The sequence below is a fragment of the Medicago sativa genome, chromosome 8, assembly GCF_051527215.1.
Source record: "Medicago sativa cultivar Bolivia chromosome 8, Bolivia_mono, whole genome shotgun sequence".
Classification (NCBI taxonomy): domain Eukaryota; kingdom Viridiplantae; phylum Streptophyta; class Magnoliopsida; order Fabales; family Fabaceae; genus Medicago; species Medicago sativa.
This window is the reverse complement of record NC_140756.1, coordinates 20,895,907-20,908,259: the sequence shown is the minus strand read 5'-3', so window position 1 is coordinate 20,908,259 and position 12,353 is coordinate 20,895,907. Positions and strand designations below refer to the sequence as shown.

The 12,353-nt window shown below is 31.8% G+C and overlaps 1 protein-coding gene across 2 annotated transcripts; it reads left to right on the top strand.

Annotated features, from left to right (window-relative positions):
- Window positions 1–2,905: 2,905 nt before the first annotated feature.
- LOC146897734 (F-box/kelch-repeat protein At3g23880-like) lies at window positions 2,906–8,681 on the top strand. 2 transcript variants are annotated; one of them, XR_015022628.1, is made up of 2 exons: window positions 2,906–3,313; window positions 8,378–8,681. XR_015022628.1 is itself a non-coding variant. In XM_085735330.1 (2 exons), the coding sequence occupies exons 1-2, from the start codon at window positions 6,242–6,244 to the stop codon at window positions 8,430–8,432; spliced, it is 1,359 nt and encodes a 452-aa protein (XP_085591456.1). In that variant the 5' UTR covers window positions 6,157–6,241; the 3' UTR covers window positions 8,433–8,681. The 2 variants fall into 2 exon arrangements, 1 of the variants encoding a protein (XP_085591456.1); XM_085735330.1 differs by lacking the exon at window positions 2,906–3,313 and adding an exon at window positions 6,157–7,545.
- The last annotated feature ends 3,672 nt before the right edge of the window (window positions 8,682–12,353 follow it).

Sequence of the window (12,353 nt, the reverse complement as noted above, 5' to 3'; positions counted from 1 at the left end):
ATAGGCATAATATATCACTATAAATTTCAGTTGGTATATGTCATTTTTCTTGTTGTATATATGGATCGATTTAGTTTCACATCAATTTTACACCGTTCAATATCATTTTTTCCTTTTAAATTTGATCATTAAATTGTAAGTTTATATCATATAGATGATCAAATAAAATTTTACAAAATTCTAAAATAATTTGATATGTTATTGAGATCCATCAAGATTAAGTGTTTGTTTGCAAGTTGGTTTCTGAAGGGTTTTGGAGACGAGGGATTGGAGGGCTATGTCTATAAAAAAAATATGTTAACCCTTTGGTTCATCGGGGAAGGGCCCCTGATAATCTGGAGTTCGACTGAATGACAATTAAAGTCTGACCAAGATCAACAAAATTATAATATATACTTTTGTATAATGTTTTTTTTATTAAATATCAAATATATATCAAAATATAGAAATAGTCCTAAGCTCTCCCTTTGAAAACCGTCTAAAAACCAATCCACAAACATCCGTTTTTATTGAATATTGTTAATATGTTAATCTTGTGTCTCAATAACATACATTTTAGATTTCTGCACTTCCCCCGGCAAGTTTCGCTCCCACCCAGGCAAACTAACCAAAATACCCCTGCGTTAGTTAACTAACGCAAGTATAAAATTAATCTGACTTAAAATTTCATTTGTTTTATACATGCGTGACTTAAGTCATGCCGCATGAGTTAACTCACACTAGTTTTAAACAACCAAGCTGGAATTGTTGTTGTCATCTTAGACACATAAAACAAAAGAACAAACTAGCCCTTTTATTATATAGTATAATACTTGCAACATGAAAGATGGATTAATCATGAAAGATGCACTTGTTATAATTGAAAGCCACGTAGTGTACGGGAGCAACAAACAACACATTGCTTTTACATGGGCAATTCTATGAAGATTTGGATAAGCTCCTGTATCATGTAAAGCAGTAACCTAGCCCTGCATTTTTGTCATTTTGATAGCATGTTACAGTAGAAAAGAAGCCATGTGTGAATTATTTCTTTCTTTTCGTGTTCTGTAAACGCGTGCAGTAAATCGGGGGAAAAAGCAAAAGAATAAACTAGCGTGAGTTAACTCACGCAGGTGTTATACCCTGCGTGAGTTAACGCTCATGCTGCGTGACTTAAGTCACGCACGTGTAAAATAAACGAAATTTTAAGAATTTTGCTCTTTCCCCTGCACAAAACACTCGCGCCATGTAGCAATGCCAAAAATGCCCTTGCGTTAGTTAAGTAACGCACTTAACTCACGGTGCGTGAGTTAACTAGCGCAACGTTAGTTAACTCACGCTACGTGCTGTCTTAAACAAGGCAGACCACCTCATTTCCTCATTTCTCATCTAAAATCTCAAAAAATCTCAAAAACCTATATCAAATTACCCAAAATCAAAATTCCTTCAAGTTCAAATCAAACAACACTCCAATAACAAGTAAGTTTTCATAATCAAACACCATTAACCTTTTATGTTTATATGTTAGATTTTTTTCTCTTAAACTAGAAATTTTTTAGATTTAGGGTTTGTTTAAATTTTGGTTTTTTTTTGAAAGAAATCATACAGTGTTTACATGAAAATGACTCGTGTTGCTTAAATGTTCATATGTTTGCTTGTTTATGTTGTAGGTTTTGAGTTTTAGAGAATTTTTTTAGATTTAGGGTTGTTTAAATTTTGATTTTGCTTGCAAGAAATGATACAATGTTACATGCAAATGACTTATGTTGCTTAATTATGATTAGATGTTTGCATGTTAATGTTGTAGTTATGAGTTTTAGGGTTTATGTATAATTTGCACTCCAAGTGTTTGATGAAATGTTTGAATGAGTTTCATTGATTGTTTTTAATTTTTTATTGTGTAGATTTGAAGCAATGGCCGGGTGGATCGACATTCATGCACAATTCAACGGCGGAGAACTTTAGAGGTTGAAGGTTCGGTGTCTTGGTGTAACGTTAAGAAGTCTCAAGGATGAACTGAATGAATTCAACAATGAAGTCAACCCTGGAGACACAAGGAGGGTGGAATACGTTCGGTATAAACGTCCAACGTTCGACGAGGGGAGAGTATCATTCACTTGGGTGGAATTAAAGAATGACGAAAACGTGACGAGCATGTTTTGGGAGCACAACATGTTCCAGTGGATTGATATGCGTGTAATGTTGCTGAGATCAACTGAAGATATCATCAAAAGTTTAATTCCGCCAAAAGATCGTGATTAGGTAGGGAATGTGTAACATCCCTAATTTTCATGCATAAGCTATATTTTCATGTATCTCTATGTATATATGTCCATTTTAAAAATCACTAACGAGTACATATGTACTAGTAATCATGGTGATATTTTTGGGTCCTAGTTCAATGATGAATGTGTATATTTATATTTTTAATTACACCTAGCCATTGTCTCACTTTAATTAATTATTTTATAGATAGTTATATTAATGCATCAGTAAGTGACGAGTTTTCCTTACATGCTTGCTATGAAGTGATGATTGTATACACATTTATTTGATTTAGTGATTTCATTAAGTATTGATATCATAATTATTTATTTTTCTATTTTATCTATCCTCTAAAATTAATAGTATTTTCATGTGACTATTTTGGAGAATAATATTTTATTTATAATTGAATAAAATAAAGAGAAGAAAAGAAATTAGGTGTGAATGTGCTTGGATTAGCTAGGTATTTCGATAACAAAACAAAAGAAAAAAATAGTGGCATGTGCTTTATGACTTAGTCTCAAGGACTTAATCAGCCATCTCCATCCCACATTCTACGTAACTTCAGCATACTCCCTCCTAAAGAAATAGAGCTTTGAGAATCCATGAGGTATTCCACTTAACCTACTCCACACCCCACTTCTCTTTATTAACTTCTATATATTAGTATATACAATGTTGTACCAATCCAAACCAACAGAAATGGAATAAAGCCATGAGTTCTCTCATCGTACCCTTAAGAGATTTCTACACTTTTTCCTCTTAATTTCTTAAATGCTACAATTTGCACAAGCTTTTGGGTAGATGCGTACAACCTTCCATTTGACACCTCCATTTTAGTCACTTATTCATCTCAAATAATTCTTAGGGTGCAACAAGCAATACCTAGTATTTCTCTTGGTCACATTTGCGCAAGTACCTAGCAAAATACTATTCCAATTCCATTCTTTTATTTGCTCTAGTTCTGTAATACTAATCCTAAAATATTTATGTTGAAGCTTTCAACTTCCTCCCTTTGAGATATCAATTTTCGTGGCCTTAGAGTGTGATAGAAAGGAAAGCTCTTCAGGTAAGCGCTTTTTTCCATACGTCCGTACTAAGTGTTAGGTTGTGTTATTAAGTAGAGGTAGCAATTCTTGTCTTTTAAAAAGAAAAATAATTAAAACGTATTTCCATGGTAAAATTAATCCTTTCTAAAAGTGATTATTATTAATTATGAGTGATTATTCTTAATTATGTTTTATATGAAAGTTGTGTATGATAATGTGGTGTGAATTGATATATTTTATATTATTATGCTTTATATGTTTTTGTGATGTTGGAAAAGAAATGTTACATTTTTTTTTGATGAATTAAAGAAGAGAAAGATGAAAATGCGAGTTTGTGAAATGATTGACTTTTGGTTTGTGTACTACTTGGTCCCACTTGTAAAAATGAGTAATAGAAAAATTATTTTTGTTTAATATGTAAAGATAGTGAGACATATTTAAGTATTTTTCAATGGAGTCCTTATTAGTGTATTGCCATTGGAGTCAAGTCCTTAATAGGTACTTTTATTAAAAAATTATAAATAAGTGATGTGTCACGTGGGGTCCATTTAAGAAGTCCTTGTTAGTGAACTACCATTATAGATGCTCTTAGTGGTGCCTAAGATGCGGGATTTAGTTTTCATTATCATTATCATGCATGGCATATGCATCTGTGTGGTGCCTGTGTCGCGGGTTATAATTATATTCTGTGTGGATGCGTTAGTGGCGGGTTATATCCAAATCATGTAGTATTTAAGAGCATGCATTTTACACATCATTGCATTGCATTGGGTTTGTTATACATCTGTGTTGATAAGTGATTAAACTGTTATATATACAAAAGAAATGTGTATGAACTTTATCTTAAAGACTTAAATGTATTTTTCTTATTTATTTTTGATTGAGAAGTTTTGATACTATCTATTTTGTGGCATTGTTCTTGTGCTTTGAGTATGATCCAATTTGGATAAGGAAATTGACCCTTACACTAATATTTTAGATATCAAAGAAGGAAGGGTGTATGCTTTGGTGTTTTTGCTTGAAGCGCATACGAGGACGAAATTGGGTTTTTATTGAATTGTAATTTTAGAAGTAATTTGGAAGGATATTAGTTTAAGAATTTTAATTAAATTATGTTAAGAATTTTGTATAGGTTTTGCTAGAATATATATTATTGATGAAATAAATAAATAGTAGTGTTTTTCAGAAAAGAAAATGATTTAGACGTAATGTCTTAGATCAAAATCCGGAGCGTTACATAATGCACCTTCCAACTACAACAACTTGCTAAACGGCGGGACTCAAACATTCTCCCAGCATTCTCATTGTTCCTTTCAAAAGATTAAATTCAATTAGGCTGGTTTAGATGAAGGTATTGAAGTGTCAAGGAATGAACCTCATTCTTTTGACACTTGAATACCATCATTTAAACCAAGCCTAACAATAATTTAATCTTTTGAATGGAACAATGGGAATGTCGGATGAATGTTGGAGTCCTGCTGTTTGGCAAGTTTGAATTTACCCCATTCAAAGGTAAGACAATTGTTGTAGTTGGAATGCACATTCCAACTACAACAATTGTCTTACCCTGAAATGGAAATTCAATCTGGCTAAACGCCAGTTCCCCAACATTCACCCGGCATTTCCATTGTTCCCTTCAAAAGATTAAATTCTTATTAGACTAGTTTAAATGAAAGTATTGAAGTGTCAAGGAATGGACCTCATTCGTTTGATTGAATACCATCATTTAAACAAAGCCTAACAATAATTTAATCTTTTGAATGGAACAATAGAGATGTCGGGTGTATGTTGGAGTCCTGGTGTTTAGCCAGTTTGAATTTACCATTTTAGAGGTAAGATAATTGTTGTAGTTTGAAGGTGCAACCCGAATATAATGTAATGATAGGACATATTTATGAACATATATAGTTAACATACATGTCATTTATGTAATGTAATGTAACTTTTATTCGAATTTATTCAATACGCAATTTTATTCGAATTCACGCTGAGTTTAATTAGGCCTTTTTACAATTTTTTTAATACGTAACTTTATTCGAATTTATTCAATACACAATTTTTATTCTAATTCACGCTGAATTTATTCTAATTCATTTATTTACTTTATTCGAATTTATATCTACCATAAATAGGGTCAAAAAACGTGAAAAAACTTAACAAAAACGTGCAAAACCAATTAAAATCCATTGAACAAAGTCAAAAAAACGTGTGTTCTTGAGCTCTAACCACCGGCCAACTTGCGTGAGTTAACTTGCACACAGGCTAGTGGTGCGTGACTTAACTCACGCAGAGATTATAAGGTGCGTTAGTTAAGTCATGCTGCAAGACTTAACTAACGCATGGGCATTATTGGATTTTCAGCTGGGTGTGAGCGAAAAGTGCATGGAGAAGAGCAGAAACTTGCGCTAGTTAACTAACGTAGGGGTATTTTGGTCAATTTGGCTGGGTGGGTGCGAAACTTGCTGGCAGAAATCCTGATTTTAACTTTGTAAAATTTTACATAGACAATCTATATAAATTAAACCGATAATTCAACGATCAAATTTGAAAAATATATTTATTAAAAAAATGAAAATTATATATGGAGCATAACAATATTAAACTGTGTAACGCTAATGTAATTAATTAACATTATATCAATATTTTTAAAAGGATGTAAGATTACGTTAGTATAATTTTAGTGTCCTTTATCAATTATTGTTTCAATGGAAACAAAATTAAACTAAGTAAGTAAAAAAATATAACAAAAGAAAATTAAACACCTTAGGCCATTTACAACTTTGGCCCACTGCACAATTTGATTACGTAGAAAGAAGTATGTAGCCGCAACTCAAATTCTATATATTCTTGTTATTTGTTAGGGTTCAAAACGCTAATACAAAGCACTACTACTCATCATTGTCATCAATCGCTAAACTCAGAAACCCTTCTAAAGGTTGAAGAAGATAATGTGGTATTCCAAGTTGATGAGCATGAGGAAGAAGAAGAAGAAGAAGGACAAGAAAAAGAAAAACCTAACATTGTCGATGTTCCTTCCTGGGGAACTTATCGCTCAAATCCTATCACTCCTTGACGTGAAAACCATTCTCCGACTCAAATGCGTGAGCAAGCAATGGAACACTGTCATCTCTGATCCGACCTTCGTCCAACAACAACTTAAAAGGCCGCCACGCTTCATACTCACACCACCATGTTGGGTATACCCTATGCAGACTGTCCAATCTCTCCCTGTCACTTGTTTACTCGAGAATCCGTCCATAACTGTTTCTGGTGACTTTTCCCACGACGGTGGTGACAACTGCAAGGTTCTTAATTCCTGCAACGGATTGTTATGCTTTATTTTTTGTTCTGATAATAAGGGGTATCATAATTATTGGTTTCGTATATGGAACCCTGCCACTGGAGCAAGATCTGAAGCATTTGGGATATATCATGACTATGGCCTTCAGCTACGCGGTTTGAGGTTCAATTTTGGTTCTGAAGCATTTGGGAGTTGTTATCGTGACTATAACCGTAGGCGGTCTCTGTTAGGTAGTTTGAAGTTCACTTTTGGTTGTGACATTTTAACTGGAACTTACAAGGTCGTGGAGTTTCGTGCCAAAGGAGATGAAGAAAACAAAGACGGTCCATGGAGAAGTCAGGTCAGAATTCTCAGTTTGAGTGATGATTGTTGGAGAAATATCGACAGTTTTCCTTTGATTCCTCTTATCTCTCCATTTAATAATGGTGTGTATTTTAGTGGCACTATTTACTGGTTAGCTATTCAGAACTATTTTTATCCTTTTTATGCTTATAGGCATATTACTCATGTTGATCAATTCAAGATTGTTTCCCTTGATCTTTCAACTGAGACATACATGCAATTATGGCTGCCTTCTGGTTTTAATGAGGTCCCATGCTTCCAGCCAACCCTTCAAGTTCTTTTGGAACGACTTTGCTTTTCGCACGATTTCAAGAAAACTCAATTTGTTATATGGCAAATGAAAGAGTTTGGATGTCAAGAATCTTGGACTCAATTATTTAGAATTGACTATTTTAATCTTGAAATGCATAACCTTCGAATTACGGATTTTCCATTGTTGTTGCCATTGTACCTTTCTGAGAATGGAGATACCTTGATATTAGCATATCATGGAGATGATGAAGCAGTTATCTATAATCAGAAAGAAAATAAAGTCAAGAAAGTTAGAATTTCCGGCAAACTATGTCGGTTCCCCTCTTACGTGGAAAGTTTGATTTCAACTAATTGGAAGTAAGTCCCTTCTATTGTTTTTAATTGTTTAAATCTATGGTAATTTATGTATGGTTTTTTGAAATATTTGTCATGTTATGATAACACGTGTGAATGATTATCTATTGGTCATTGTTAATATAGTCTGGGAATCTACTGGATTGAATGAATTTGTTTTGATTTTATATTAGTTATTATTAATTACAAGCTAGAAAATTATTCTAAGAAGATTGGTAACTTCTTGGATTCCTTGATATGCTAAGAAAAAACCCTTGATATAACAAAGTGGAAGTTGGGATACACATACAAGATAGTTTTATTGCATCTATAGATATACTGATATAGTTGAAAAACCCCTTGATAAGCAAAAAAGAAGAAAAATACCTTGAAAAGCCATAATTATTTCAAATCTTCAAAATATATTAATTTCATTTTCTTCAAAACTGTATTACATAAACTTTGAATAAACATAGTGATCCTACATATTCATATATAGCTCAGCTCTCTATTTGTCCTTTAAGTGAAAATAAATACATACCGGATATTATTCTTGATCTAATTTTATTTCCCCAGTTCAGGCACATCCATGTTGATTTTGATAGTGAGAACTATTTTATTTGTATACCTAATTAATGATATTGATATTGCATTAGAATCTATTTTTTAATGACACAGCCCTAGTATAGCCTGTATAACAGGCTTAGATTATGGCATCATGATTGAATGTTTCTATATTTCATTATTTTCAATGAATGTTTTGACCATTTTCATTATGCACTCTTTTTTTCCTTTTGTGTCTGTTTTAATGTTTTGTTGTTTTATTTATAACCTAATTGATATTTTTGAATTATAGGTCTGCAGACTCCAATCATGGCAGGAAAAGGAAGCATGGGAAAGTCTATCCTTGATGGGGACTAGAGTGAAATTGGAGAGTTATTTGAAAATAGAGTAGAAGAAGCATTTGTTATGAGGAAATAAAATAAATGTCATTGATCTTGTAAAGAATGATGATAGATGGTACAATTTGTTAGATTTTAATTATGTGCTATTGCAATCATCATTTTGCCTTTTTTTTTTTTTTTTTAGGATTGATAACTTGAACTTTGTATGGCCAGCAACTAAATTTCTCTCGTTTTAATTTACTGCTTGCATCTTTAGTTATGTTTTTTATTTTGAGGGTGGATCTTTAGTTATGTTGAAATTCATATACGTAATATATCAACTTATTGTTCACCTGCTGCCCAACTTGCAAACATACACACAAAGGACTTAAATACATCTGCTTTTCACTCTACTGTTTCCAAGTTGAACCTCATTGACATATTCAGTTCCATATTGAGTGGGGTTGATGAAGTTACTTACTTTTGATTTGCTTCTTGACATATATTAAGGTCAAATCTCTAAAGAATTGATATAGTTTTCCCATTTACTGACTTACACTACCTCCTAGCAACCTCCTTCTAGAGGTCCTCTCAAGTGCAATACAAAAAAAGTTCTCTCATAATTTTAAGTTGTTGTGTGTTTGAAGTTATTTCCAAAATAGATTTGGAACAAATATATTTTTGTAACAATGTTTCTAGAAGGAAGATTTGTTGCAAATATATTATGTGGAAGGAAGATTTGATGCAAGTATATCATGTGTTTCTAGAGGATTGGTGGCGAACATATATTTTGATTGGAAGGAAGATTTGTTTCAAATATATTTTGATTGGTGACAAAAATATAATAGATTTGGATAAAATATATTTTGTGCTTCTAGAAGATTTTTGCTGAAAATACAATTATAGAGAGCTGAATTGTTTAGCTCATTGAAGAAAAAGCCCATGAAGATGAATCGCTACAATTTGCGAAATCAAGATTAGAAGAACTGAGTATTAACTTTTCATCTATGTGTTTTATTATCAAAGCATAGATATGATTTGTTTAGTTGAGTTGTACTTTGTTCTTTCTACACCACTTTAGTGCTTCGTGCAAGAGTTGGTTTGCCTTTTGGAGTTGTTCTCCTATTTTATTGTAAGTGTGATTGAGTCAATCACTTGGATAGTGATTGAGAGAAAGTGAGAGAGGTTTCTCATATTTAGGGGGAGTCATAGATAGAAATACACAGGTAGTATTAGGTGAAGAAGCAATGAACAATATTTGTTCACATAAGACTAAGAATTGATACTGTTGAGAGTCGATTTCTGTTCTTGGGTGGATGCCTCTAGATGTAGGTGATGTTGCACCGAACTAGGTTACCAATCTATTGTGTTCTTCTTTATCGCACTTTACTTTATTGTTATGTCTTTTGTTTATTGTGCTATATTGCCGTACCCATTGTCCAGGACAGTGTGTAGAACATCTGTCCTACGAGAACTAGAATTTCAAAATGCACGTAATTGATTCAGGAGGATTAGATCGTCAAATGCTAGATGAAATGGGGTTGAGTGTCTTGGGGGATCGCGGGTTACATTTCAGACTTTTTCGCTCTTTTATTTTTGACATATTTAATACAATACAATATTTTTATTGTTTTAATTGTTTTTGGGATGTCTATACGTACGGTTAGGATTTTTCTATAGGTATTTTTCTACCTACAATATTTCACAAAAAAAAATCATGAGGATTAACAGTGTAATTTGAAATCGATGAGCATAAATAAGATTTTACTGAATAATATATGATTAATAAAGAGCGAGATTCATTTGGCGAAAATGAAAATAGAGAGTGAGATTCAATACACCAACAAATTTGGCAATTTCTAGATGCCATTAATTGGGAATTATAAGCCTTTGATCAAACTTAAATGGAGGGCTGAGATTTGGTGTCAACGGATCCTGACTCTATATTTTCATTTTCGCCAAATGAATCTCGCTATTTATTAATCATATATTATTCAGTAAAATCTTATTTCTGCTCATCGATTTCAAATTACACCGTTAATCCTCATGATTTTTTTTGTCAAAAAAAAATCCTCATGATTTTTGTTAGACAATAGAATTGGCTGCTAACTCAATTAGATCTAAAGGGTTGTCAATTTTATTAAGTTATATGCACTTGGCTTTTAGTGAGGGTATTTAACTATGCCATGATGATCGAAATACCAAAAATCAATTCTCACTCCTAAAATCCCACCAATGTAAGCAAACCCATCAAGAAGATACCCCTATTCACAAACTGGGAATGAAGATGATGAAAAACTATCTTGCGTGATGATTTAAAACATTAATGTTAGTAATAAAAGCAGACCTATTTTAACTTAAATTTGATCAGTAATTAAAAACAATAAAGTATGCGATCAAGGTTTGGTTACTTTTTTTTTTTTTTTTTGATAAATAAGGTTTGGTTACTTGCTAGTCTAGTGGGTTATTATAGAACATTAATCTTAGCCTTTGATTATAAATCATAAACGGCTGAGATTTGGTGTCAACGAATTCGTTGACACCTGGTGTCAACGGATCCTGACTCATATATATATATATATATATATATATATATATATATATATATATATATATGGGTTATGATAGAAGACACCTTTTATGAAGGTGTCTTTTATCAAGTTACTCTATGAGCATTTGCGAAAAGACACCAACTTACTTTTATGAAGGTGTCTTTTAGCAAAGTTATAACTAAAAAGTGAAAATCACACCTTAAGGTGTGACTTATTAAAAGACACCACCAAAGGGTGGCTTGTAACAAAACCCTATATATATATATATATATATATATATATATATATATATATAGGGATAGGATCAAATGACACCATGGTGTCAAATTAAATTTTGGTTCTTTTTTTATTTTTATTTTTCTTAGAAGAACCCAAAGAAAAATGATTTATAAAGAGCTGCAGGGATAATGAATGAACGATGGCACCAAAAAATTAAAAAGAACATATTCTACTAAATGAAGGCAAAACAAAAATTCTAGAACACTCGATACAAGAATATCAGCAGCATGAACTCAAGAATAATACCATCCAACAAATGAATGAGTAGCCAATAAAAATAGGATACAAAGATGATCGAACCAATTTTGTTCGATCATCTTTGTTCATTCATTATCCCTGCAGCTCTTTATAAATCATTTTTCTTTGGGTTCTTCTAAGAAAAATAAAAATAAAAAAAGAACCAAAATTTAATTTGACACCATGGTGTCATTTGATCCTATCCTTATATATATATATATATATATATATATATATATATATATATATATATATATATATATATATATATATCAAAATATAGAAATAGTCATAAGCTCTCCCTTTGAAAACCCTCTAAAGACCAATCCACAAGCAGAATTTATCCGTTTTTATTGAACATTGTTAATTTGTTAATCTTCTGTCTCAATAAAATACCAACTGATTTTAGCTTTGTGTAAAATTTTATATAGACGATCTATATATATTAAACTTTTTTTTGGTGGTGACTATATATTAAACTTATTATCATTCAACGATCAAATTTGAAAAATATATTTATAGAAAAATGAAAAATAAATATGGAGTATATCAATATTCAACGGTGTAACTTTGATGTAATTATCATTATTTTTAAAAGGATGTTAAACCAATTTTTTTTTAATAGGATGTAAGATTACATTAGCGTAATTATTGTCCTTTATCAACTATTGTGTCAATGGAAACAAAATTAAACTTAGTAAAAAAATATAACAAAAGAAAATTAAACACCTAGGCTATTTACAAATTAAACTTTGTTATTTGTTAGGGTTCAAAACGCTAACACAATCGCTAAACTCAGAAACCCTTCCAAAGGTTGAAGAAGATAATGAGGTATTCCAAGTTGATGAGCATGAGGAAGAAGAAGAAGAAGAAGAAGAAG